The 27,197-nt window shown below is 37.8% G+C and overlaps 1 protein-coding gene across 1 annotated transcript in view; it reads left to right on the top strand.

The window, feature by feature from the left end:
* CFAP58 (cilia and flagella associated protein 58) overlaps nucleotides 1-27,197 on the top strand; it is a 56,944-nt gene that overhangs the window by 8,573 nt on the left and 21,174 nt on the right. The window contains exons 5-15 of the mRNA XM_064716934.1: nucleotides 1,240-1,434; nucleotides 3,566-3,703; nucleotides 5,772-5,931; nucleotides 6,167-6,249; nucleotides 7,403-7,594; nucleotides 12,256-12,417; nucleotides 15,253-15,399; nucleotides 18,729-18,869; nucleotides 19,218-19,441; nucleotides 21,702-21,813; nucleotides 24,050-24,154. Of these exons, the coding sequence (XP_064573004.1) occupies nucleotides 1,240-1,434; nucleotides 3,566-3,703; nucleotides 5,772-5,931; nucleotides 6,167-6,249; nucleotides 7,403-7,594; nucleotides 12,256-12,417; nucleotides 15,253-15,399; nucleotides 18,729-18,869; nucleotides 19,218-19,441; nucleotides 21,702-21,813; nucleotides 24,050-24,154 (1,659 nt within the window). The remainder of the gene's footprint in view (nucleotides 1-1,239; nucleotides 1,435-3,565; nucleotides 3,704-5,771; nucleotides 5,932-6,166; nucleotides 6,250-7,402; nucleotides 7,595-12,255; nucleotides 12,418-15,252; nucleotides 15,400-18,728; nucleotides 18,870-19,217; nucleotides 19,442-21,701; nucleotides 21,814-24,049; nucleotides 24,155-27,197) is intronic.

Genomic DNA, 27,197 nt, shown 5'->3' with positions numbered 1-27,197 from the left:
TCATATATCAAATATATAAGCATAATAATGAGAAATTAAAGAATTAAAGCAGAATATAAATCGAGGCTGGAGCAAGACACTTGGAGAAAGGAAGAGTAGAAAATCACACTTAAACGAACAGACAAGAGGTAGAAGGAGCATTTGGCTTTCAGTTTTTTATAAATCACAAATAGGAAAGTAATGATCAGTCTAGGTTTCATGCACAGAAATTGTTGCTATTTATAAAGAAGATGACTGGTAATGTACAAGAAGAGAATATAAAATCTTTGTTTTTCTGACAGCATTGTGGGCATGAGAGAAAAGAGTCAAAACTTGTTGAATCTTGGCAGCCTTAATCTTCTGATACTCACTTCATCAACCCTTAATTTTACAGAATTGTTACAGCATTTGTAATCACCTCCCATTCTTCCAGTATGAAATTATTCTCCACTTCAGACTGCTTAAATGACAATGTCTCTTTGAAGATCCTGTTGAAGACCCAGTTAGTTCTGGCAACTTTTCATCTGTGGGCTCAGAGGGGGAGGAATCCTTAGGCAAAGAACATCTTTCAATTGCTGGTCCCTGGCTGAACCGAATATTTCCATATGGATCAGCCCCCTGTGTCTCCTCTCTGCTGATTCTGCTCCATCAAATTTTTGTGGAGTGAGAGTGCAGGACTCACAAAAAAGTTTATTAAATATGAGAAAAATTTCCTCTTTCAAAGTTCTCACATAGGAACTTTGAGAGTAGAAAGATTGAGAGCAGTTGAGAAAATGAACACTGGTTCTAACATCTCTCTCTTTCCTTTAATATCAATGTAATAAGTGTTTCTGCTAGTCAGAGAGAATAATAAAAAGAAAATTCCTTGCAATACAGCATCAAGCCCCAATTAATTTTAATGCTGCATTCAGAAAGTACCACTTTGCAAGTAACTTATAACAGTAAAGACATTTATACCACTGCATCTCCAGAGGAATGCTTTTATGTTTGGACTGTATCAGACTGTACTTCTGTCTAGTTGAACTGACTGGTGTTTAACAAATTTTTGTCAACAATAAATAGGGCCCTCATGCAGAATAATTTTTTGTTCAATCATTAGAAAACGTAATTACTTCTGAGAAGATCTGGCATACAATGATGGTTGCAGTAATATAGAAGCTCTTGTTTTTAAAATCAAGGAGAATCAGAGAGGTGAGAGGACTTGTTTTCCTGAGTAAAAGGCAGCAGAATTTAAAATTGTTTTCTTCTCTATTATTATAGCTTCAGCAAGACATCCAGCTGCGTCAAACCGAGGAGTTACGAGAGATGCGAAAGAAGGAAAAAGTGGAGACTGAGCTGAAAAATCTTCAAGCTGAAATTGATAAGAAGCAAGCTGAGGTCCAGAAGTTACAGCAACAAATAGAGGATGACAAAGAGGAACAACTGAAAATAGAAAATAATCTTAAAGAGCAGAAGGTAGGGTACGTGGCACACTGCTGTTTATCAGGTCTAAGATTAGAGTAAAATCTGTAATTAAGAAGAAAATGGAATTTTCTGAAAAGAGAGGGAGGGAGAGTAAGTTATTAAATTTTAATAAACACTTAGTTTTATATAAATATTACTTTACTAACAAATATGTAAAGCTTGCTGACAAATTTCAGATAGATTTCTCACAGAAGTCAGTAGTGGATCACAATGATATTGTTCATCTTGAAAAATCACAGCAAATGAGACACAATCTGTGAAGAACATGGATGATCTATAGGAGCAGGAGACTGCCAGGTTGGACTTCTGACTATATTGCCAGCTTTGCTATTGATTGTGTCTAGTGGCATTGGTAAAATAATTTTACCTCCATCCCTTCTTTCTTCTTTTTAAAAATAACTTTTATCTGCCTCTCAAGCCTATGAAAGGGCAAGGAACTGTCTTCATAAACCTTTTTGATTGATTTCCTCATTCTGTTTCTAAAAACATTATCTGGACACGTCCTAACATAGTGTTCTGCAAGTGTGTGAATTTTCAGGTTTTCAGTCCGTTTCCCCTGACTTTGAGAAACTCTCAGAGAAGCAATTTCAGTAAATGGCAGGGGAGATCTCATCACTGTAAACCAGTCCTACCTCTAGGGAAACTTCCTTGTGAGTTGTGTGTATCTTGTAAATTTATAACTTTTATAGCTTTTTCTTCCCTTCTGGTCCCTGAGTTTGAGAAGGTAGAGGTCTGTGCCAATTTTTAGTCAACACAAAGTCTTACTAAAGTACTCAGAAAAGAGATAGAGAGAAGACTAGATTAATTTTCTGAATATCACTGATTTGATGCAGCTTTTGAGGGCAGCTCCATCATCTGCCATGGCAATCACGTTGTGTATACTGGTTCTGTTCCATTCTTCCTCCTTTTTATAATCTTTTCCAGGCTTTCAAAGTGTAGATTTTAGGGACATTCAATTATCCAAACTGTCCTGGAAAATATGAGTTCACATAAAGTGCTGTGTGTGGGCTAATTAACCAGACTTCTGCATTGTCTTCCTTGCCTGTGCTGGCTTGAAGGTGTCTGTGAATGCCCTAAATGGTCTTTTGCTTGAAGTCTGTCCAAAACACAGGCTATCCAACTCTGCAAGGGTCAGGGTAGAAATCTTCAAAAGAAGGTAACACAGCTACTGCAATTTCATCAGGTTATTGTCTCAGTTGAATAGTTGCTGTGATACCTGCTATTCTTTTATTCTTATTCTTATTTTATAAAAAATTTCTAATGAAACACCCTTTCTTGCATGACATTGAAAATGGCTGGCTACAGCTGCTGTAAGCTTTATCCCACCCCTGTTCAAGACTCAATAAAGGGTTGCCTGAAACAGTGTTATCCTGGCATTTGCAATATAAAAAGGAGTATTCCTTATTTTTACACTAGGTTCTACTTCTCCTTCTTTAGTGTTTTTAAAGGAGCAATGTATAATGACTTCATCAGGAGTGAAAAATGTGATGGCTGTTTCCTCATTTATATATGTAATACCTGCAAGGAAATTTCCATCCAGCAGAAGATAAATCTGGTAGCTCCAGTATTGAAATATATGTTCTGTATAGAAGCCACAAAACCACTATTCCATATGTTTAACTGAAGACAAATTAAAGAGCAGAATGCTTTTGTCCTGGTCTCAGCAAACCATGTACCCAGAGAAATGTTATCAGCACATTAATGTAGGATGCTTGCTCATAAAACAGAGCTTCCCTGCCCTCTGCTGATTGAAGTGATTTGAATCTCATACTCATTTTCAGTAATTGTATGTAGCAAGCTGTATTATGTGATGGTTGCCAGATGCCTAACAAGAGGTAAAATATCTATTTACCACCTGCAATAAACACCTGCTAAGCTTCCAGAAAAAAATTTGCACTGGATCTGTTGTTCATTAGACATTATGATTTTTCCATGTCATTATGACCATGTATCATATTTAGTAATATTAGTAATTTCATCAACAGTGAGTGCTAGTTTTTAAGCAGACAACAATCTGTAGCAGCTTTTGTTTCCTGGGTAGCAGGAAGGTTTGGTCTTCAGGTGTACATAGGTGTTGTAATGAGATTTAGAAAATTGATAGGATTGTTCTTTAATCTAACAGACCTTGAATGAAAAAGCTGGTAAGGAACTTGAGCAATTGAAGATGAAATATCAAAAGCTCTCACAAGACAATGAGCAGCAGACTGCAATGCTTGATGATGTGATGAAGGACATTGGTAAGAAGACAGCACAACTGAAAGTAAGTTCCAGAAGGTTCATCCTACCAGCTGTATAATTCCAATGAAATCTTACCACTTGGGACAGGGATGACTTCAGTTCTTGTCCTGATAGTTCCCCACAGGTAGTTTTGGAGGAAACATGAGTAGTTTTTAGGAATAGATCTGCTGATGCTGGATGCCATTCTTTCTATGGCAGGTAGTCTCCAGCCCTCTCCTCTGACATGGTAGCACCTGTTCTCCTGGAGGAGTTATTTCATAAAACACATGAACCAAAATGTTAAACACTCTGTTCATAAAGGATGGGCGGTCACAAACATGGGGACTCTTTTCAATCCTGAGATCTTCAGATAAGAGGAATGATTTTTTTACAATGATTAATGTAATTTGAATTTTGTCAAAATCCATTGAAAAATGGTTATAAATTATAATAATGGTGTCCTGGATAGTTTCCACTGAAAGGAATTGCTTTCAACACTAAAATTTCTTCCCCCCAGTATTGATTGAGAAAGTTAATATAAATAAGCAAGATGGTGTTTACTTTCAGATCTAAATGGTTTTGTTGCCTGACTTCACATTACTCAACAGTAATTTTATACAACTCAGAAGCAGATGAGTTTCTGTTGAGGAGCAATTAAAGGATTCCTGCATATTCTTATTAGGGTATTTTGAGAGCACTTGACAAAGAGCAATGTATAGATGCTGGATGCTATAATGCTATTTACCATATCTTGCATTTTGTGTCACCATTGGGGTTAAAACAGTAAACATTAGAAAATTCAGGTAGAAAATGATCTTCTTGAGTTTTACTGTGTATAACTAATTCACCTAAATAAAAAGCTTGTTTGCTTGTTAGTCTGATAGAAACTAACCCCTGATAGATTAAAAGCTCAGTTCACAACTGATGGTTCTGATTTGGATCCTTAATGGAGGATGATAGGAGGTTTCTTTCTGTTGTATTTTATTAGTCAAGCTGAAGGTTATTTTTCTTACTTATCTGAAAAACAAATTACTGTCTTTTCCAGATTATCCAGTTTTATCATTACCAATGCCATCATTATTTAAAACTTTACAAATATGACTTAAATCTGGGACTTTAGAGTGTCAGAGTATTTTGTTTCTATGATCTTATCCTGATTTCAGGAAAAGTTGATGGAACTTTCAGAGTCATGCTCAAGAACTTCTGGGAACAAAAAAAATAGAAGATACTGCCCAGTTAGCAGTTAAGCCAACTGCTGAAGGTTAAGAGCCCTAGTCATGATCTGGGCTGCAGGTTGTGTAGGGATTGTGCCTGGAATACCATCCTGCAGTGTGCTGTGTGCTGGGCAATGTGAATTGTCAAACTACTCTTAAACTTCTTATTGTCAGCAAGAACTGAGGAGATTCCCATTCTCCCAGAGGATGCTTCATAGCAGGATTCCCCTTCCCACAGAATCAGTCTCTGAGGCTGTAAGTGGAACACTGTAGTCTGTGATGACTGTAAAACCTCGCAGTGACACTGAATTGTACAAAGTTATGCTTCTTAAAAGGAAAAAGACTGATTGCTGTTGTGATTATTGGTTGTTTCCCAGTAACCAGTCATGCAGTATTTTGATTGATTATTTTTTCCTCTATTGTATAGTAAATGAGACAGACTCTGGATTTTGCCTTTTCTTTAAAGCCATAGGTTATGAAAGAGATGGGGATAATACATACCTGCTATTTAGGGACATGCAATCAGACCACACTACAGATCTCTTTCTCATCACAATCACTGTGCCTAGTACTTCAAATGAAAATAGATCTGCCTGTTTTTAATCTACTGGACTAATTGGGTATTGCTGTGTGAAGTTTGCAGCTTGAGGTTCTTTGTTGATCATCTTTAGCCCTAAAGTGTAAGATTTGATTATCATTTTCATTTCCCAAGCTGGCTTTGTTTAAATTATATTAAATATTTTTTAGTTAGCTAATTATCTTTCTGCATCTGACCCACAGCACTTACATGTTTTCTTACTGAGTTTCATGGAGTAAGTGTACACCAAATAAAAAAAGCATTTTCTTCCCTCTTTCTGTGGATGCTTTCTCTCCCCTTTCCCTGTTGCTATTCTGTAGGAGATAGAGGATGAATCTGCTCATATGAGCCTCGAAATTTCAAAGCTGAGCAAAATGAGAGATGTTCTCCAGAATAAGCTGCGCACTGCAGAGGAACAAAAAGTTGATGCAGAAAATGAAAAAAGCCTGCTAAAAAATCAAATAATCAGACTGGAGAAAGGTAGGTACCAAAGAGATAGGTGGATCTGTTTTCTGAGTTCTTTCAAGTTATTCTAGGTACCCAATAAGCATTAACATCAGCTAATACATAGGGTTGTAAAACCTGTTCAAAACTACTTGAACTGGTTATGTAATGTCGAGACTTTAAAAAAAGTTCACTAAATTGTGGACATCTGCATTTTTAACAGCTGTGCAATTTGAACAGAGAATTCACTGTCTTTTCTCTTTTTCTCTAGAGTTGGAGACAGGCAAAAAGCAGGCAGATACTGACAGGAGAGCCATAGATGGGCTTGTGAGGGAAAGGGATATGCTAAACCAGGTGAGTTTGCTTTGGTCATATTGATAAGCCTCACAGCTTGAGAATTAAATGCCTGTAGCTTAAACATTCACATCAACACAGAAATGTAGAATTCATAATGTAAGTTAAAGCCTTCAGATTTCCTTAAGCAGCTGTACAAACTACTTTTCTGTGCACTGAAATAATGCTAGTATCCATAAAAACACAGAAGATTTCCAAGTTTTAATGTATAAACCATCAGGGACTTCAAACTGCAAACCCATTATTTGGTATCCGGAAAGTTTGCTATATCTGTTTTTACACAGATCTTTTACTCTGTATCTTATGAAGTTTGGTACTAATCTAGGCAAACTGGGTGTTTGCTAAGAGAAGACAACCAGAGTGTTGATACACTTGCAGCAGCTTAGCAGGTTGGTTGAGTAGTAATCCTTGCTGTTAGATCTGATTTCTCATTGTTTTCCCATCAGCCCAAGGTTCTTGTACTGCAGTATAGCATCTCAGGTTTATGGGCAGACCTGAAATGTTATCTACTAAATTCAGTGCTAAAAGATGATTTCTGACGAGCTTTATTTGGTGTAGATTTACTGTCCTGTGTCTTGAATCTAGCAGAGGCTCTGATTTGCCAGCTTAAAAATATTTGTTTTGTATAGGGAAGGAAATTTTAAAGTGGGACCAGGAAGCTGATTTTGTAAAGATTATATGTTGATGTTTTCTGTTTAATCTTTATGCAAAATTTTAAAGTAATTTTAAAGTAAGCTTGGTTAATTTCAAGCTTGAACTTTGTATTGAAGACATGAGAAAGAAATGTATTTGGCTTTAATGTTACTGACTGTTGGCATGCTTTACAATCAAAATGCCTTTAAGCTGGTAAGGATTTTCCAGTCATTAGTTATATCCACTTGTAAACAATCCTGTCAATTTTATTTTTTGTAATGCAGACACTAGTGTTTTAACGAAATCAGAAAAAGCTCTATTTAGCAGCTATGCTAGAGATTTTGTTTTTTTTTTTTTTTTCAAATCAGATTTAAGGTTCAAGTATTTCAACTGAACAAATTAGATAAGGAATGATAACATTGAAAAGTCCATAATCCGCTTTGACAATGGCATGCTTTTGTCATGGTGGTAACAGTGTTGCATTTTCAGCTCAAGACTCATTAATTTTTGTTCCCTTTAGAACTTGATCAAGGCTGCAAATGCTAATCAGAAGCAGATCGATTTGATGAAGTTCCATGAACAGTCAAAACAGAACTTGGAGACAGAAATCCAAGATTGTAAAATAGAAGCTCAGAAACAAAGAAAAATTATTTACCAATTGGAGAAGGAGAGAGAGAGTTTCATCAAGGAATTGAGTGAGCTGAAAGAGAAGGTAGGAACAGCTTTTTGTGCAAGGGGTTCTTTCCTGTCTTACTCTCAGAACTGTGAACATGATACATTAATTTTCCTGACATGCCAGTGGGAGAAAGCTTGGATTGGTGGTCTTCAATACAATGTACAAATATTTCTTGCTGTCAGTGCATGTTGTCTGCTACTGCTTCAGCTCTCTCTAGGGAAACCTTATCAATGGAAGAGAAACTTGGTAATTCTGTGAGAGACTTGGAGTCCAGCCATGTATTGCCATTACTGGAGTTCCAACCAAGGCCTCTTACACATGGCCTTCTTATACATGAGTCCCACAATTGAAACTCATATACACTTGGAAATTACACTTTGATTGCCCTATCTGCAAAGGATCTTATCTTGCAAATGACCACTGTCCTAAAATCCAGGCCAGGGAGACCTAACAGTGCTCAACATATTTGTAAGGTACTTAACATTTTGAAGGCTTACTTCGTATGTGAAAACAGCTCAGCATGTTCAAAATAGATTGTAAAACAAGTTTTCCAGGAGCAGCTGCAGAGGCATAAAATCCGTGTTTCCTGCTGCCCATTATTATGTATAACTTTATTACTGATGAAGTAAAATCAGGAACATGTTTTTAACATGTTCCATTAATTGCTGAGTGTCACATTGGAGAGCCCTCCAAGGAGCTCATTGATTTACTGGGATTAGCTTCCAAGCAGTTTCAACTCAAAAATTATTTGCTATCTTTTCACAGTAAAATTATCCTTCCAACTTCATTTGACCAGGGGCTTTTAAATCATGTTAGAATGGTGTATGCTCCATTGCCTGGAATACCTCTTGTCATTTCCTTGTAAATAATATTCCACAAAAATGAGATTTGTCTTTGTTGCAAAGTCATATTTTCCTTCTTTCCCTCATAGTGCATTTCTAACAGTGTAGATATGAGTTAAGAACATTGTAAGCTAGGGCCAGAGAGTAATTCATAACACTCAGAACTACAAGGCTCTTTCTTTTAATTCTATTTGGGGCTGCCCATAGTATTTTGAGGGTGAGAATGACAAATGTTTGTTTGCTTACTTTTTCTTTTCTCCCCCTGCCACTTTGGGTGTAAATTTTCTATCATTTCTTATAAGGCAGAGGCTCAGTAAATGGCTTATGACACTAGAGCTGTTTGTATAATGATGCCTGCAGTGACTGCAGCTTTCCAAAGGACTGGCAGGCTTCCTTGGATCACCAAAGGGGCAGTTCCTGACTCTGCTTATAGGTGAAGAGCAGTAAGAACAGTTTTGAGCACGGGGGTATGTGAGAGCAGTCTTGTCCTTCAGTCCAAATGCAGGGTAGGACAACATAGGATCAGGATTGTTATGTAAATAGGTAATATTTAGGTTCACTGTTTGACCTATTCAGACTTGAGAAGCTGTGTCAAAACTACAGAAGTCATTTCACAGCTGGTGGGGAATGAGCTACTGATGGTAGTAAGGCTATGGCCAGTCAGTGCTCTTCTCTCACCTTTTGCTACCAACCTGGTTTTGCAGGAAGTTGCACCCCACCTTCAGAATTGCATAAGAGCTGAAAAAGAGATGTAGCTAAGAGATGTAGCTATTCTGGCTCTGAAAGCTGCCTGGCTATTTATAGCAGCACATACTCTACAGAGCTGCAGAATTCATCTTTCAAAATCATCATTTACCACATCACACAGTTTGTGGGGATTGGGAGCGGGGCTGTGGCACAGCCCCATCCCCAATGGGCACAGCTGTGAGCAGCAGGTGAGCAGCACTGACAGCAACGAGCCAGGGAGTGCCCAGGGGCACTGAGCAACCACCACAGGGAGCAGAGGGCACACAGGGGCAGTGCATCAACATGAGGGTAAAAAAGATTTGGCTGAAGAACAAGAGGAGCAGCCTTCTGAAGTGATGGGATGTTACTCTGTATGGGCAGATGCTTGAAGCCTTCTGGTGTGGTATGGTGTTACTCTGCTAGGGCAAATGCTTAAAGCTTTCTGAAATTGTATGGTAATACTCTGTATATTGTGACAACAATAATTTACTATTGACTGATAAACAGAGTCAACAAAATCATATACACAACAGTAAAATATTTTTAGGGTGAGAGTTTGTGCATGATTTCATCCTCTAACTATTGCCTTGGCTGACTGCTTATTTTCAAGTCACTGCCACTTGTTGAAAAGTCTTACTTCTAGATTAACCAGCACAAGTAAGTAACAACATCTGTTTCTTGCTCTTTGTTATGTAGCCTGTATTATTGGATACAACTTTTAGCAGATTTTTTTCCTTTTTGAATTGAAATTCTTAAATTATAAAATACTGATTTCTCTGTGCGAGGTTTAGGCTGCTGAAAAGGAGGTAGTGAAATTTTCACTGATACCTTCCAGTTCTATCTGAACTGTTCTTTGGCTGTGTTTTCTGAGGAGTCCCAAAACCAGTTTTTAATATGTTGGCTTTTTTCAAATAAACCCTCTTAAAATGCTGAGTGTGCAGTTAACAACCTATCCAGGAAAATGAAAAGATAAGTTTCCTTTTTTAAATTCACATCATCTTTTGGCAAACCTGTTCTTCAATAGACATATCACTAAGGCCATGGCAGCACTTCCTGGAGTGGTCAAAAAAGGATAAGCAAGTAAGGACTGCACCACTACTGACATATTGAGTAGGTTTATAGAACTAAACAGATAACCAGTTGTAGATGATAGTGAAGTGTGCAAGTAATAGAGCTATGAGGATAGAGGAAAAGCGATGAATCCCAAATCCTTTTTGCTTAGCTTTGTGCCCTCATTGCCAAATCTGAGAGGTGTACTGTGCCTATTGACTAAACAGGAATTGAGCATGCTCAGCCTCCCATGGGGCTGTGTTGTGACACACTGCATGTATCTTTTCTGTATTTATAAGAAAGAATTATTTGAGTTTAATCATTCCTGAAAAAGCAAAATCAGCATCTAGCCTGTGAGCACAACTCAGAAAACTTTGTCCACAATCTTACCGCACTTATATTGTATCAGAAACAAGTAAAATGCTTATAAATGCAGTGACCTACTTTCAAAACTTGCTCCAGCCTATTATCACCATAGTGCAGACAGAAAAAATGCCTTATTGATTTCTTTTCTGTGCTATTACTATTGGCAGATTGTTTAAACAGCGAAGGAAAAGACAGGAGTAGGTTATAAAGTGGGATTGTGTTTTTGTATTGCATTGTAAGCAGTTCCTGGGATCACCTGAAGTCAGCTACAATGTGCTGGAATTTTATTCCTGCTTCTGTAATAAAATTTTTGATATTTAGCTGTCCCCCATCTTCAAAGTTGGTTGGAGGTACCTGGTGGAATATTTAATTATTTAAGCTCCTGTCCCGTAGTTAGGCCCCCCCAAGACTTTACTGCTGAGGAAGAGACAGTGCTGTAAACTACGAACTTTGCAGTTATTGACTATTTGATGTAAACATTTGGTTTTTTCTTCTCCTTTGATGTGCAAGCGTGTATTTTAGCCCAAAACTCTACTTTCAAAAGTGGAGTCAGGAGAACGGGATATGAACTGCATCTGGACGTTGACTCCTCTCCTGGATTTTGTCTATGTGATTCCTCAGCTTTTTTTTAATGCCTAATTTTTTTCCCCTAGCTTTAAGAATGGCATTGTTTTCTCCTCCTGGGTAGTGAACCTGGTAAACCATGTTTTTGATGTGTGTGCTCCTTAGTATTGTTTTTATTTCTTATTTTTTTGTGATGCTGAATTCTGTGTGAGTGCTGCTGTTTTCAGCTTTGTATAGCAGGAGAAAAATCAAAAATAAATTTTTAAAAACTATTTTTAAATTAAAATGTTTAGAATCTCCTCATAATGATTAGTAACTATTTGTATTTTTGCCCCTGTAACATAGCAATTATTATTTATGATAACTTAATTATGTTATGCTTATGTAACTGCTTAATAAAGGTGTCTGTAAAATTTTGTGGTTTTGTTTATTGATACTGCATGTGATCATCCTCTTTCTATAGTCTACAATACTCCATTCTCCTTAGCTAATCTTCACATAATTATTTCTAATCTTTCATAGAAGCAAATAATGGCGATTACTTATTCAAACCAAGTGTAAGTTAGGCCTTACCTACCTTACCTACTTATTTAGACCAAGTGTAAGTTACATTAACTGACTTTCTTATTATAGTAATTGTATCTATTTTGTAATCATCAACTCCGTGGTCACACGTTCATTAAAAAAATTGGGTTGTTAGTATGTAGGATGCACATGCAGGGCTTCTGGAAAAACATGTGTGTTAATTTATCTTATCATACAGCTGACATCCAAAACAACATCCAAAATCTAGACTTGCTTCATAAATGAATGGAGTCTATTCTTGATGGAAACTGTTTATGTTGATTGTATTGCAACCAATCTGTGGCAATATTTTCTTTCAGTAGCTTGGTGTTAAATATGTGCTCCTCTATAAGTTTGAGTCTTGAGTGAAACCTAGGTATCAGATTAAAATACAGTTTTGTCCCACATAAACAAGTCAGAAAGGTTAAACTTGTATTTCGACTGGAGCAATTTTCATCTGTAGTTAAAACTGCTTATCCCAGGGATTTAAACTTGTCATTTTCAAATCACAAACGTTGTTCCATCCTTCTAATCTTGTGATGATGGTTTAATCATGTTAATTTCTTTCCTTTCCTTTTGCTCCAGATTCTCAATCACATGAAAGATCTTGAAATGCATCAAATTCAGATCTGCAACTATGAGAAGGAAATAGAAGGGCAAGGACTTAAATTAAAACAGCAAAAAGCTGTTTGTGAAAGTCTGAGAACAGAGAGGACCCTGTACAGTAAAAATCTGATTGAAGCTAAGGTAGAAGGATACATTTTTCCTTGTGCTTCTCTCTCTGCTGTTGGTTTTTTTTTTTTTTAATTTAATTTTAATTTGTTAAAGGGAAGCTTAGTGGCTCAATGGCAGAAGTGGTTTCTGCATTCCTGTGGGTTTTGAGGAAATGAATTTTTTAGGTCTCTGAAGTTTTATCTACACCATTTGTATTTGGGCTGGAAATAGGAGTCCTCAGTCATCATGTGGAAATATCCCCGCTGCAAACCATGCGTAAAATCATGGTACACTGGAGCCACAGACTCATAAAGCCATCCTGCCTCCAGTCTGTTTTATCCCTTTAGGAGTTGTATGCATGTATGTGAAATAGGGTATGAGGGGAATAAGATTGCCTCCTTAGTCCTGAATGAGTATGCACATTACTGTGAATAATGATTTAGGAAGCAGAGAAACACTTTCCCAGCTGAAGTGGGGTCTTCTGATGAGAACCAAATGCTTCCACCTTGCTGGTTTCTTTCAGAGAGTGTCATCTTCCTCAGGAGATGATTCTTTCCATTCATATTTCCTCCTTGGGGATCTCACTAACAATACTAGAAGAAGAGAACAGAGCACTTAAGGATATATTCTGTTATTCTGATGTAAAGATCTAAAATACTACACAAATCCTATTGTAATTGGCAGATATTGGGGCCCTGGATAGCTGTCATTTTAAGCCTTGGGTTATTTCCAAATAAGTATTTATGACATAAAATATATAGTAAATTACAAATTTATACTTAGGTTTGGAAAGGTAGGTGTTTTGTTTGAGAAGCACATGGGAAGGAACTGTCAAAGTTCTTAACAAGCTGTGTGCTGAATTTTATGAGGAATGCACCATTTTGCCATTTATGTAGGATGTTTTACTTGACCTTAGTCAGCCTCTCATCTGGTGGATTGAGTGTTGGGATTCTTGTGGCTCCCAAACAGTCTGTCAGGAGAAATAAGGTTGAAAAATCACAATGCTGATTTTTTCCTAGTTTTTTTTTTCTTAAAACACTAAATAAATTTGGTTATTTATAAAGAACAGGCACCTGTTTGCCGAGTTAGAAATGGAGCAGCCTTTTGGTCTTTGGGTTTTGAATGTTACGTGGTGGTAACACTATGCTGTTCACAGTTCCAGTTGTTAGAGGCCAATATTTAGACTTTAATAGCTTGCTTGTCATGCTACCAAACTCTTTTAGCAAGTCCTGTGTGAGAAAATAGCGGACTACAAAAGATCTTTTGGCCAAGGCAGTGTTATGTTTAGCAATGAGAAAAATAGCTATTCCGTGTTCAGTAACGGGTCATCCAGTCATGAAAGAAAAAAAAAAGCACATAAAGGATGGTTGTTTTAAACATTATGGCAAATTCTTTCGCATTTTGGGAAGTAAAATTTGCACAAGCCTGTTTGGATAAAGCTGGATGCAAATATTTTTGGATTGCCTAATGTGAAATGATCTTATGCCCACCTTGCCTGTGGTCTCCAGAGTACCATAACATTCAAGGGATTAGAATGGAAAAGGCATCCTGGCAGGCTGTTATTATGATATAAATAGCTGATGCTTTCATCCTGGGGCTTTCTTTTGGTGTTAGGAGTTCATTTATTTAAGTGAGTTGATTAGGAGACCAGTTTGCAAAATTGTGTGTTCTTACTGTATTGCATTAAATAAAGAATTAATAATGTATTTAGGTGTGTCTGGGCTCTATATGCTAAATCTGTCATCTTTTACAACACCAAAGAGATTTATAGACTGTGTACCAAAGACAGTTTTTAATAACTATTGCTTTCATGGAAGTGGCTGAATGTGCAAACAGCTGGGCCTAGTGACATATCACTACTAATCAGTCCTCTCTCTGTGCTGCTTGGGTGAAGATTGCCATGACTCAATGTCTTGCTTAGCTACATTAAGCACTGCATGCAGGTAAAAATCCCTCATTTGTCGAGTAAATCCACACCTATGGTGGATAGTGCTGAAGGAGCTTTGAGCTACCCTGGTTTGGCCCTGGAAGAGGGTGTATCCGTATGAGAGATTATGATGTCTTCCTTGTGAGATGGTAGGTTCTGGCAGAGGAGTAATAGCCTCTAAAGCTGCTTTCATTACATCCAGAAGAATGTGTCTGTGTAGTCATTGACTCTGTTAGCTTCCATTTCATGGCATACCATGTGCTGTCACTGTGCTGAGCTGAAATCCTAATTTTGTACAGGCAGGCACCTTTGTGCTGTTAGAAATATTCCTACTGACCTGAATCTCTCTTCAGTGCTACCAACATTTTTGCTCTGTATTTGAGCTTAAAGTATGTGCTAAATATTTTCACAGAACCTTCTCAAAGACTGAGCCCTCTTTTGAACTTTGCACCTCTGTGCAAACTAGCATGTATTGGTATCTTTCTGCGGCTATGTTTGTTTGCACAAAATGAGCTTCTCTGCAAAGATTTGTGCTCAACTATGCATGACCTTATTGGAAAAGCATGTTATTAGAAGCATGAAAACAGATGGATATGATCAGAATCTTACTGATTTGGATTTACTGCTAGTTCTTCTTGTGTGTCCAGCACTTTAAATTAAATGTCTTATTAAACTCATGATTGATGGTCGTTATTTTTGTCAGTGTATCTTTAAAAGGTTTTTTTTTTTATTGCAATGTCATGCTGGCTTAAACAAAAAACTGTTGTTTAATGAAACTGTTTTGTTCTATTGGATTAAAAAGTGATGTCTTATAGTAGGTACAACAGATCTAGTTTCATGCACCGTTGCTACATTTTCCAACTTCTAAATAGCCTGAACTCCACATCACAAACAACCTCTTGCTTTAACCCTCTCTGTGATCACACTTCCTATTCCATTAGGATGAGATGGCAGAAATGATGATAAAACTGAAAAATTCCACACGCCAGGTGGATCAGCTGAAAGAGGAGGTCAAAGAAAAGGATATAGCCCTCGAGAAAGTACAAGTGAAATTCCAGCAGTCAGAGGATGAGAAAGAGTGGATGAAAGTAAGACCCTTGACACAGATACTTTCTTTCAAAGGGTGGACTCCATGATTTCCCAGACTGCACTGTGTTCTGATCTGTGGTAGTTGTTTTGCTGCATTTTAATAAGCTATTCTGTACTTGAAGCACAAGATCTCAGCACCCTTTTGAGATAATAGTTGCAGAAATCTGTCTTTCTGACAAATTTCCTCTCTGCCCATAATAATAATAAGAGTCTGGAATTGTCTGTTGGAAGCTTTAAATCTCTTGGTGACTGAACATTTTTTACTAAAAAGTTCCACTTTGCTTGTAGAGATGTTGATTTTGTGTATAAACTGATTCTAGCAAACTTTTTAATGTAGACCCTTATAACTCAACTTTTTAAGGACTTTTTTCTTTCTACTGTTTTTAAGTGCAAATCCCATTATATTGCACAATGTTGTACTTCTAAGTAACTAGCAAGCATTAGCCTTTTGGGAGTTAGGCAGTGCCTTTTAGTAGGTCCCTCTGCAGAGAAAGTTATTTTAATACTGTGGTATAAAGCATCAAGATTCTGCCTTAAATCAAAGGAAATCTAAGCTTGATGCTCGGGTGGCTCTTCTCAGTGCTGCTGCAGCCCATCCTTGGATAAGCTATTAGATTTGTGGTGGTATCTCAACCCAGTTTGCTGTATTCTGAAAAGATTTATGGAGTTGTGTTCACAGGAGTTTTTTTTTAATCTTCACTAAGCACTAGGAAAAAAAAATACCAGGAAAAATGCAAACAATACCCCCAAAAAACGAAAGTTCACTTTTCACAATATTTTCTTTTGTCAGTTTATTGCTTAGCTGCTATGACTCCTAGAATTTTCAGCCTCTATCAGCACATAGGGTTATGACAAGATGTCAATATGGCTTTGTAAAAGGGTGATGAATTTGTATTCTTGTACCTGGTCTGTCTCAGAGATGTTCTATCAGTGATGGAGAAGTCAAACAGCATCTCATTCCCTGTGAGCAGCTTTCAGCCTCAGCTAGTCCCCAGTTCTGTCTCATCACCTCAGAACTGTCTGCCATTTGTGTGACAGACATGATTGCTGCATGGTTTACCCACTCAGTTATTCACCAGCAGGTTTGTCCATACACTGACATGACATTACTGACTTGCTTCAGGGCATTGTGGTCTTCTACCTGAGTGTCACTGCTGAGTGCTAAACTAGAAGAGAATTCAGAGGCAGCTGATTGTGACAGGCACAAAAGAACCCAATTATTTGAGTTGTAAGCCAGCATCAATTTGTCCTGTTTGCACTGATGTGAAGGAAGTAAGAAAGCTGTTCCTGGGAAATAAGCTTAAAGAATGTGCTAAATCACGGAGGACCGGGATTCATAGGAATGAGGTTATACAGACATGCTCACCTCAGATGGCATAAAGGCCTTAAAAATATGTAATCACGGTAAATCCAAGCTCTATTAAAGCCAGTTCAATGACATCTTTTGGCTTCAGTTGGCCTTCATGCATGGCTGCAGATTAGAGTTGTTAGACAAAGGATCTGAATATTGAAAAAAAAAAAAATCAGTGGCCCTCAAAATTGGAGCTGCTGGCAAGTCAAGTGATTAATATAATTTTATAGGTGTTTATGCATATTTTTTCTGGAAATCTGAATATAAAATCTGACTTTTTATTTCAGTATTCTGTGTTCAGTCCCAGTTATAACTTTTACAAAACTCCTGCTTTTCTCCTTCGTCTAGTAGAGCATACCAATAAAAATATCACTTGCACTAATACTTCAGAGTCTAAACAAGGATTTAGTTTGAGTTTGGTTTGAGATATTGGTGTAGGTCCCATACATGTTATTTTTTCTTGCTGACTGTTCTTCAGTTCTTACAAATTCTCGAACTGACTTCAGGTGAGCTGTGCTGATTTACAGCAGTTTCAGACGTGACCATTTTTCTGCTTGCACAGTGACTGTGTTTATTAATTTCCTTTTACCTGATGTACAGAGACCCTCGTACTGTGGTTCTGGGCATATTTAATCTAACTGAAAAGCCTTGTGTGGCTTTAAGTATTTATGTTCCTTACTATACAAGATAGCTCAGATTTATTTAAACTGAGTGCGTTCTAGTGAGATTTGTTTATATGAATGTTTGCTGACCACATCTAATGCCACTTCTTGTTTACAATTCATATTTTTCTGACATAAGAGGACCATAGATTTGTGATCTATTAAAAAAATATCTGCAATGGTGAACACAAGAGCAGTTTTACATTTGTGGGCTGCTTTTGTACAGTGTTTATTGAATTTCAGCATGAAGTGACTTGCATTTTTATTCAGCAGATGAATATCTGACACTGACTAAGAGAGCTATGTCTTACACATAGAGGAAAATGAGAATTTTATTAAAGAAAATGTGAATGGAATGAGCTGTTTTATTATTATGATGGAACTGTTTGTCTTAAATCAATGTTTTTGCGGGTGCACCCTTCATCACAGGCTCAATCTTTCAGCATTGGATGATGCTTATTTTGAACATCATTCTTTATAAGGGTCAGAGTTGTGGTAAGGTCTTCGAGTTGAGGCTTGAAAGTTTTCAAAGCTATGAAAATGAACTGTGGTCAGCTAGTTCCACCTTGGCTCTAATTACCTAGCAGTGATAAAAACTTCTAATAATCCAGGAAGACCCTGTTATTTTTATCTACATACATGCCTTAAATTGCAAGTTTTGTGACAGTGGGATAGAATGACTGGCCAGATTCCAGTGTTAGTTTGTATTGGTGCTGGGCAGTTGCTGTAGCAGTGTATTGCTCCTCCTTGCTTCAGAACAGCCCCTCTTTTCACAGTCTTCCTCATTTAACACATCCACTAAACAAAGTGCTGTGGCTCTTAAATCTTGCTGTTCCTTTCCTGGTTGCCACCAATCCTTTTACTCCAGTCTGAAGCCTTTCTTGAGTTGATGCTGCTTTGTACTATACAGCAGAGATTGTTGCCCTTATCAGCAAGGCGAACTGTTCTTTCTCACATCCCAGACTGACTATGAATAGCAACTCCACTAAAAAGCTTTCTAAATATGTGTAGTAAAATTAAAAAAAAAAAAGGAGGTATCCCTGAATTACAACTTGAACAATTGTCATAGATAAAAATACTTTCAAATTTCTATTGTGTATAAGACAATTATATTAAAGTAGTATTTATATTATTTGTTTATGTGTGTTCATGCTTGCTTGTCTTGGTGATCAGTTCTCAAAAACTAACAAAATGTGTACCTCTCAGGAAGGTAAAATAATGTATGAAATATTTGTAAGTAACTCTTATTTGTAGGTTTCTATAATGGGAAGTTATTATTTAACAGTTGTTCACCTGTATTCTTTATATCCATCAGGCAGAACTGCTTAAGATGACAAAAGAGGCTCAGGAAGTCAAAGCCTATATTGAAAATCAGGAGGCAGAAGAGAAAAGACTCCTAAACATCATTGCTGAAGCTGAGGTAGAGAGAATGAAGCAAAAGAGAGAATTTGACAAGGTTGGAATCCCTAATTTGAGTTTTCAAAGACCCTGCATTCTGTTCCCTCATTTGTCCAGTGTATTTTAAGATGAAGATTTTTAGCTACTGTGAATTTGGGAGTACTAAAGCTTTCTAATGCCATTAAAACCAAAATGTTAAGATATTGAAGTGAACAAAATCTGCAGTTTGTACTCTTCAGGTGATCAAACCCTTGTAGGGGAAATGATTAGGTTCTTGCCATCTTTCTTTAATTAATAGCAGTGAAACCTCTTAATGTCTATGATTTTGACTGATCCAAGCATAGCCACGATACTCTGGGATTGTGTGAAGGAAGTGTGAGTTGATGGCTTTGCCCGGTGCCCACAGGTGGTCGGTGAGAGACACGCCCTGGTGACGCAGCTGATTCGCCGCAATGACGAGGTGGCGCTGCTCTACGAGAAGATCAAAATCCAGCAGTCCGTCCTGAACCGCGGCGAGAACGAGTACCGGCAGCGGGTGGAGGAAATGAGGATTCTCAAGCTGGAGATCAAAAAACTTCGGCGTGAGAAGGGAATACTTGGCAAGAGTGTGGCTAATGTGCAGGAGCTCAGGTAGGAAACCCAGTGGAATACATTTCCATAGTGACTGCAGCCATGGTTTTGTGTTTGAGACAGTAGAGACTTGTATCAACCTTGGAGAAGGTTTTTTTTTGGTTTGACCTCAAACCCAGACTGATTTAAATTAATTAAGCAATTTACCAACAAATAGGAAAATTGAAATATCATAATAAGGAAAGAAGAGATCTTGGCTGAAGTTGCCAAGAATACTTGGCAAGAGTGTGACTAACGTGCAGGAGCTCAGGTAGGAAACCCAGTGGAATACATTTCCATAGTGACTGCAGCCATGGTTTTGTGTTTGAGACACAAAATATGGTTTATACATAATAAAGACTTGTATCAATCTTGGAGAAAGGTTTTTTTTTTTTTTTTTTGTTTGACCTCAAACCCAGACTGGATTAAATTCATTAAACAATTTACCAACAATTAGGAAAATTGAAATATCATAATAAGGAAAGAAGAGATCTTGGCTAAAGTTGAAATAGTTTCCGTATTTCCCCTTGTACTGTGAGTTACTGCCTACAGAATAAACCTGACAGCATCAGAAAATGTGTTCACAGTCCAGTGAGCTCCTAAGTGGTACAGTGGTGCAAGGCCTAGATTAGTGGAACTCCTTTTGGTTAAGCAATCCACTGAATATGGGAGACACTTGACATATTCAGAACAAAATCCTGTTTTCAGAGCTCTCTCCTAGATTTAGATGCAAATCTTATGATCTCTGAGAAAGTTTTAGTTAAATTTTCACTGAAGGTTTTGTTTCTTTAAAAGAGCAATTTAATAGCCCAAACCTGATTTATCTCCTCCTTTTCCAGCTTAATGCTTCCTTTCTTGTTTACCCCTCATATATTTGAGGTGTATTCTTTCCTGATGGGAAACTCTGGGTATTCTCTAAGAACCAGTCTTGATTTGCAAGGAGAGGCAGTTATGTTTTAGCAGATAACCACTGTACCAATTCGGTGTAGCTATTGAACGTTTTGGGTGAGATCTTTACTTTATCAGTGTGGTTCTGTGGCTTTCAGCAGAACAAATTAACTTCAGTCCATGGTCAGTCCCATTGACTCCAGTGGAATTATGCCAGTTTGATTTGGTGAAACAGAAAGGAGAACTGGGCACACAGCATTAGCAATTGCAGTTTTCATTGACTGACTGCAGATAGGAATGGAATTTGAACTTGCTGCCCAAATGCATTCAGCTGAGTCTGTTACTGTATTGAAACCCAGTCATAGTATTGAAGTGTAGTGTGCTGCATACCATGATGGGTGGATCAATTCTTGCTAACTGCAGCAGCAATCTCATACTTCAATGAAGTCCAAAACCATCATGAAAACTGCCTGTCGAAAAGATTTCATTTATCACTTGTGCTGCTAATTAGCTTTCCCGATTTGCCAATTGGAAATGTGAGGTTTTTTCCCTCTTCCATAACCTTGTCCAACCTCACAGTTAAAAAAAGACCTTTTTCTCTCTAGTGAGCTAAATGCAATTCTGAGTTTAGTAGGAAAGGATTCGGTGGTGGAGGAGGCACATCACAATCTTTCACCCCCTTTTGACATTGGAGAATTTAGAGGATCCCACCACTAAAGTGATAAGGGTCAGATAATTACAAAATATGCCTTTTTTTTCCTGCCCTTAAACCCCCTATCACCACCATAAAAGCCTGAGGAATCTTGGTAGTGCTCAGTTAATTTTAAATTCAGCAAGTCACCTCTGAAATTCCTTGAGGAGATGTAATAAAAGAAATCAAAGCTCAGTTCTCTTAGGAACGGTGTCCATCATGCTTAGGTCCTGGAGTGTGTTTTATTTGATGGATTGTGTGAGCCATGTAGATTTAAAACCTTTCAAACACAAGCTGTTAGATTCAACACTGGAGTAACTGGATATGATCCATGACTGATTTGTAGGTTTATAAACTAACTGTCCTTCTGGCCTCAATGTACATGGGAAGATGTGAAGAGTGAGTTCCAGTAGTCTGTGGAGTAGATTCCCTGGGAGCCTCTTTTCTGAGCCATTCTTAATGAGCAAGTGAAGAGGTCCAAGTGTGTTATTTTATGGTTCCACCTGTTCAGTGGTATTGTGTTGATACGTTTGCCACCACAGTATTGCTGTAGTGGCAGAGTGCCTCTTTGTGCTTTCCATTTGGTGCTTCCTGTGCATCATAGTGCATGGGAGAATGATTTGTTAACGCCCACATTAGTGCCTTGGTCATGTTGAAGTATTTTTGGTGTGTTTTTTCTTTTTATTTTATGCTGGTCTTCAGATGGGAGTTTAATCACATGCAGAAGGAACTGTTAAGGGAGCAGACTCGGTGCAAAATTTTGGAAGAAGAACTGCAGAAGCCCTTGCAAGTTCACAGATGGAGAAAATTAGAGGTGATGTGTGAGGATTTTGTGTTCCCAAAGCCCCTATTATCACATCAGTGACCTAGCAAATGCCTATTTCATTTACTGTTATGCAAATGATGTGGAGGGATTGGGCAGACTGAAATTTCCATAGTACCAATGGAATCCTTACCTGCTGAATGCTTTCCTTGCACAATGCAATCAGTGCTATTTTTGTGGCACTTTCTCAATGAAAAATTGCAGGGGGATTTGTAAAGAGACAGTGAAGTGCTAAAGGGAATAAGAATGCATTAGGCAAATTTAGAAGGGGGTGATTCCTTAACATGGATGGTGAGAAATAAGATGATAGGGGAAAGATACAATCCTACTCTCACTGAGCAGGGAGATATATATGGGAATGTATATGGGAAGAAAACGAGTAAATGAAGGGTTAATAGAATAGGTAGATTGAAGAATGAACGGATATGAAGTCAGAAGGTAAATTACATCTGAGAAAAAACAGAGAGAGTCCTCCACATAAACAGTGGTGGACTCACAAAGATAGTAATTCCAGGTAATGTGAGTTCAACTGCTTTACATAAACAGCAAATCTAAGTTTTCACATGATTTGAACCTGCCAAGTGAAGGGGAAAAATAAAAAATCCATCAAGCATAGATGAAATATATGAACATCAGTTGGCATCACTGGATATTTTTGATGTAAGTCAGTGCCATCTGACATTCCTCAGTTGCATGGATCTCTGATCTGATGCCAGCCTGGGTTGCTTAGCTTCTCTAATATTGAGTGATAATGTGCTCTGTCCCTGCAGAAGCAGAGCTGAATATTTTGACTGTGCTTACTAGTATGATAGTGAATTTCTGATCTTTCCATGCTGAGCTTAAAGGTGGATGGTGTGATTAGCTTTTCTCATGGAAGGGAGATAAAATGCAGAATGCTGAAGTAGGTTAAACACATCTAGGTACAAACTCTAGCAACACCTTGTAACAAAGAAAAATCAGGCCAGTCAAAACATCCAGTGATGGGAAAATGAATGTATGAAGAGACTAGTAATGGGGAAATCATGTCTTTCCATTCTAGGTAACTGGTTTGTATTTGGAACACAGAAAGGCCAGCAGATGGCAAGATCTGTATGAAATAATCCTGATGGGGTTTTGGTTCAATTCCTAATGAACAAACACTCTCATATCACTACAGTAGTCACAAATTGGCACCATGCTTGGGCAGTGCTATAAAAAAATCAAGGACTGAGTGGATCATGAGGACTGGTCTACTTTTTAGCCTGGTTTCTTAGGAGATGATTTTGTGTTGTAAGCACTGCGTGTGTATCTGTGTCAGTGTCCTAGTTATGCTTGAATTGATTAGTCAATTTAGATAAAATCAGACAAAAGATTAAGAACAATAAGATGCAGAGTTCCTTATAAGCTCAAGTGAATATAAGAGAGCAGGACTTTATTGGAGCCTTTACTGCAGTGTGAGTTTAATCCTTGTGAGGCACCCCATGAGAGGGGAAAAGCCAGATGGGAGAGAGCTGATATGAGACCCTGAGTGAGGAAAAGTTGCAGGCAGAGTTTGTCCTTCACTGAAAGATCCAACAAGAAGACACAAAGTACTGGGAAATTAAGCTCTACTGACTCCTCCTGAGAAGGAGGAGGAATTATTTCTTTGCTCCTTAGAGCTTTCTCCAGATTCAATCTGTGCCAAAAGAATGAAAAGGAAGGGATGGAGAGACAGACATCTACTAGCTCCTGTTCTTATGGGCTGTGTAGGTAGAAGGCAACACTACAGTGCAAACATTCTGTCACCATTTTAAGCATTAAATTAAGCATTTAATTCCATTGAAGAATGGGATTTCACATGTATGGACACTTTAGAACCCCATAATAATTCATCAGAGTACCCGCCAATTCCTCTTAAATTCTCCACCTGCTTCAAGACTGAATTGCAGTTAGTACTTTATTCAATAGAAAAATCTTCTCCTTAAAAACTAAGTTGACACTGTTTGAAGTTCTTGAACAGCAGAAGATACTTGCACTGCTCTTACTTTGTCAGTGGACAGTTCCAGTTGGTGCTAAAATAGATGTATTAAGTTCCGGGACTGCTTGTGAACATGCAATTTAAAAAAAAAACAGCTGAATGCATCTTCCCCTAGCCCCCCTTTTACACTTGTTACTTTTGAACACTGAGATATTATAGTTTTCATTTGCAAAAAAGGAACAGTAACTTGTTATCATATATCATTTTTGAGACTCCTTTGCTCTTTCCTAGGCCAGTGACCCCTCTACCTATGAGCTTATTCTGAAAGTTCAGAGACTACAGAAGCGACTTATCAGCAAGACAAATGAAGTGATAGAGAAAGAATTTCTCCTTCAGGTACTGCAGCATCGTTATTTGGTTGCATCTCATTCATATATTTGATTTACTTTGTCTACTGACGTGCTTCCTGAATGTTACTTTGATGCAGACTTTGGATTTCTTTTGCATGCCCTTTAGGTAGCTTTAGATGGCAGCACTGACTCACTGGAAGAGAACAAACAGCATCAGATTAGTTGATTTTTATATTCTGGTTACTGATACCTGGTCAGCCCTGGAAAATACAATTAAAGGTTGACTTTAGTTTATTCATGTCAGAGATTAGTCTTCAGGTCAGACTTAGACTATTTGAAAAGTTTTTCTGTGTCGTTTTAAACAAGTATGCAGTGACCTGAACGTGAAGGAAAATTCATGATTGATTCCATTTGTGCTTAACTTGGCTTTTGCCAGGAGGAATCCTAAAGAGTTTTTGTGATTTAGATATGCTGCTGGCTGGGGCATGTTTGATTTTGAGGTTTTTTTGCTGAACTTTGCAAAAAAACCAAAATTTTCTGATAGCTTATCTTTTTTTGAACTCTATCAGATGTCCCTTAACCCAGTGATAACATTAAGATTTATGCTGTAGAATGAAGGGAAGACTGTATTCCTATAGTGCAAGCATTTTTATCAAATATAACAGAGGAGGACTTCAGAGAGTCCTGGCTTTATCCAGAGGTATTGATCTGGTCTCTCTGGTGACTGTAGGGTTAGCTATAGATTAGCAGCTCTAGGTGTGATTTTAACATCTTAAATACCCTAATAGTCTTGTATATCTGTGTGGGGTATCACTCACTGGAGAGTAAAATGTGACCTGAATCTCCCTTTGTCTGGAGGAGAAGCTCAGCAGATCTTATCAAAACAGGGTTTGTCTCTATTTATTGTTTCATGGGAAAACATTGATCTGAAATTTCATTCGAATGTAATTTATGTGTATTATTCCTCTGCTTGGAAAAATGTGATCTTTGTTGCATAGCACTGAAATGCTGTCAGTGAAATAGTTAGCTTAAATGTAGCAAAAATAGCTCCAAATTTACTGTGCCTTACCCATGCACAAAACAAATTCTGTTAGATTTTAGATCGTCTCTATTGCATATCTGGCCTTATCCTTAGAATGCTCCCATTTTGCTGTTATTTTCAGCTGAAGAACTGAGATATAGAGGTATTAAGTTGCCTGCACAAGAAAATCTTTGAAATAGTAGGTATTTGAGCTTACATTACTGTACTAGCCACTGGCATAATCTTTCTGTCTCTGCAATAGTCCTTCTATGGCAACACTATGATGTTTTTATTATTTTTCTAGCTTTAAGACAGGGTTTGGCTATATAAAATCTAATTATTATAGCTAGAATTGCTAATGAGTTCCTTTGTGTTCTTAATTCAGGCACCAATTTCCTGTGTAATAATGCTGAAATGAAGGTTTCCCTTGGAGAAATAATAGTGAAGGCCAAAAATACTATGCTCCCCATTTTGTTCAGGGATTTAACATCCATATTTCTGAGCTCTTTTCTGTTTTTCTAGGGTTTTGAGTCCTCCACCATGACTGAAATAGGGCTCTTTCATAGCAGGGTGTGGATATGCGGAGGTAACCAGAGATGGAGAACAACCCCAGCTTGTTCCCTTTAGGGGCTTTAAGTGCTACTAATTAGCTTACTGGCACAATTACCACAAATTAAGGGTGCTGGCAGAGCTGCTTCTGCTGAGTGTCTGGATAATCTGATACAAGGCATTTCATTATTCTTTGGACTGGTTGTCCTTGGTATGATGGTAGCATCTCTAAAATCACACCCTGATACTCACCAATACAAAACCCTTGCTAATAACTTACTGAACTGATGTTACCAAGTTCCAAACTGCTGTGGTGAAGGACCCAGCCCAAGGAACACTTCTAGCAGAAGGAAATAAGCAGGACAATAACATCAGCTTTCTGGAGAAAGCAGAGTTTCACACATGAGAACGGTGGCTTCACAAGACCACCTTCTGGGCAGTTTGAAATATTTGAAGTGTATTTGAAGTGAAGTATTTGAAAGATAGTGTAGGATTTGATCCTGACTGAACTTTAGAATTATGGGAAATAGCAGTAATTTAGCTCAAATTTCAGGAATTTTTAATTTTGTTCCCTCAGGTATAATTTGTATGTTGAGGGAGTTCATCTCTCTCTTTTATTTATTTATTTTCTTTTATTTATTTTATTTTAGTCCTGGTAAGCCCTTCATGCTTAAAGGCATTCAGCTTTTTTTTAATATGGGTCTCTCCTGAAGTCAGCTCAGCTCAGTCCAGTCACTGCTCATTTGCAGGAGTGGGGGAATTGCTGGTGACTGGCCTGTGCCTACTTGGCAGAACATCCCCCACTCAGAGCTGGAGCCTGCAGACTGAGGGACACAAACGCATTAGGTCAGAGAACCCCTGCTCTCCCTGTGTTATGTTTGCTTGCATAAGTCACACTTCCTCATTCCCAGTCATCTTCATTCACATCTTGCCCTGTAACAAGGGCATAGCCACTGGGTGTGTCAGCTTTAAAATTACCTTAATCTCTTGCTTGCCATACATAATCTTTTTTCATGTGTGTGTGGCCAACATGCTAGCAAACTGGATACTTGGTTAAGGTGAAGCTTGTATCTATCTGTGTCTAATGTAAGTATTGTGTAGCATAAATTCCCTCACATCAGTGTGTTAATAAAATAGAGTACAAAAAACCTTGTGTGTTGAATACTGAGTATTAAAAATACCTGTGGAGTTTAGAAATAACCCATGTGAAGAAATGGTTGAGCCCAGTGTCAGCAACCTACCGTTTGATTTGTAGGGATTCACCCTGCTGCATACTCATGCAGAGCTGTAATGTTTTTATAAGGAAAAAATAATTCCATTTGTATTGTATGCACTGTAGGTCTATCTTCTTGTTTTACTTTTTGGTAAATGGTCTTTTAAATAAAAGTGCAGGGAGCAAGGTTTCAGCTGGATATATAAATGGAAATTTTCACTAAGTAAGGATCACAGTATATAGATTCATGTGGAAAAGCATCTGCTTACTTTACCTGTTCCTGATGTGCATTTGATCATATCCTTT

Source organism: Zonotrichia leucophrys, chromosome 6 (genome assembly GCF_028769735.1).
Source record: "Zonotrichia leucophrys gambelii isolate GWCS_2022_RI chromosome 6, RI_Zleu_2.0, whole genome shotgun sequence".
NCBI lineage: Eukaryota > Metazoa > Chordata > Aves > Passeriformes > Passerellidae > Zonotrichia > Zonotrichia leucophrys.
Note: the sequence above shows the minus strand (reverse complement) of the source record. Positions and strands in the feature narration are given on the sequence as shown.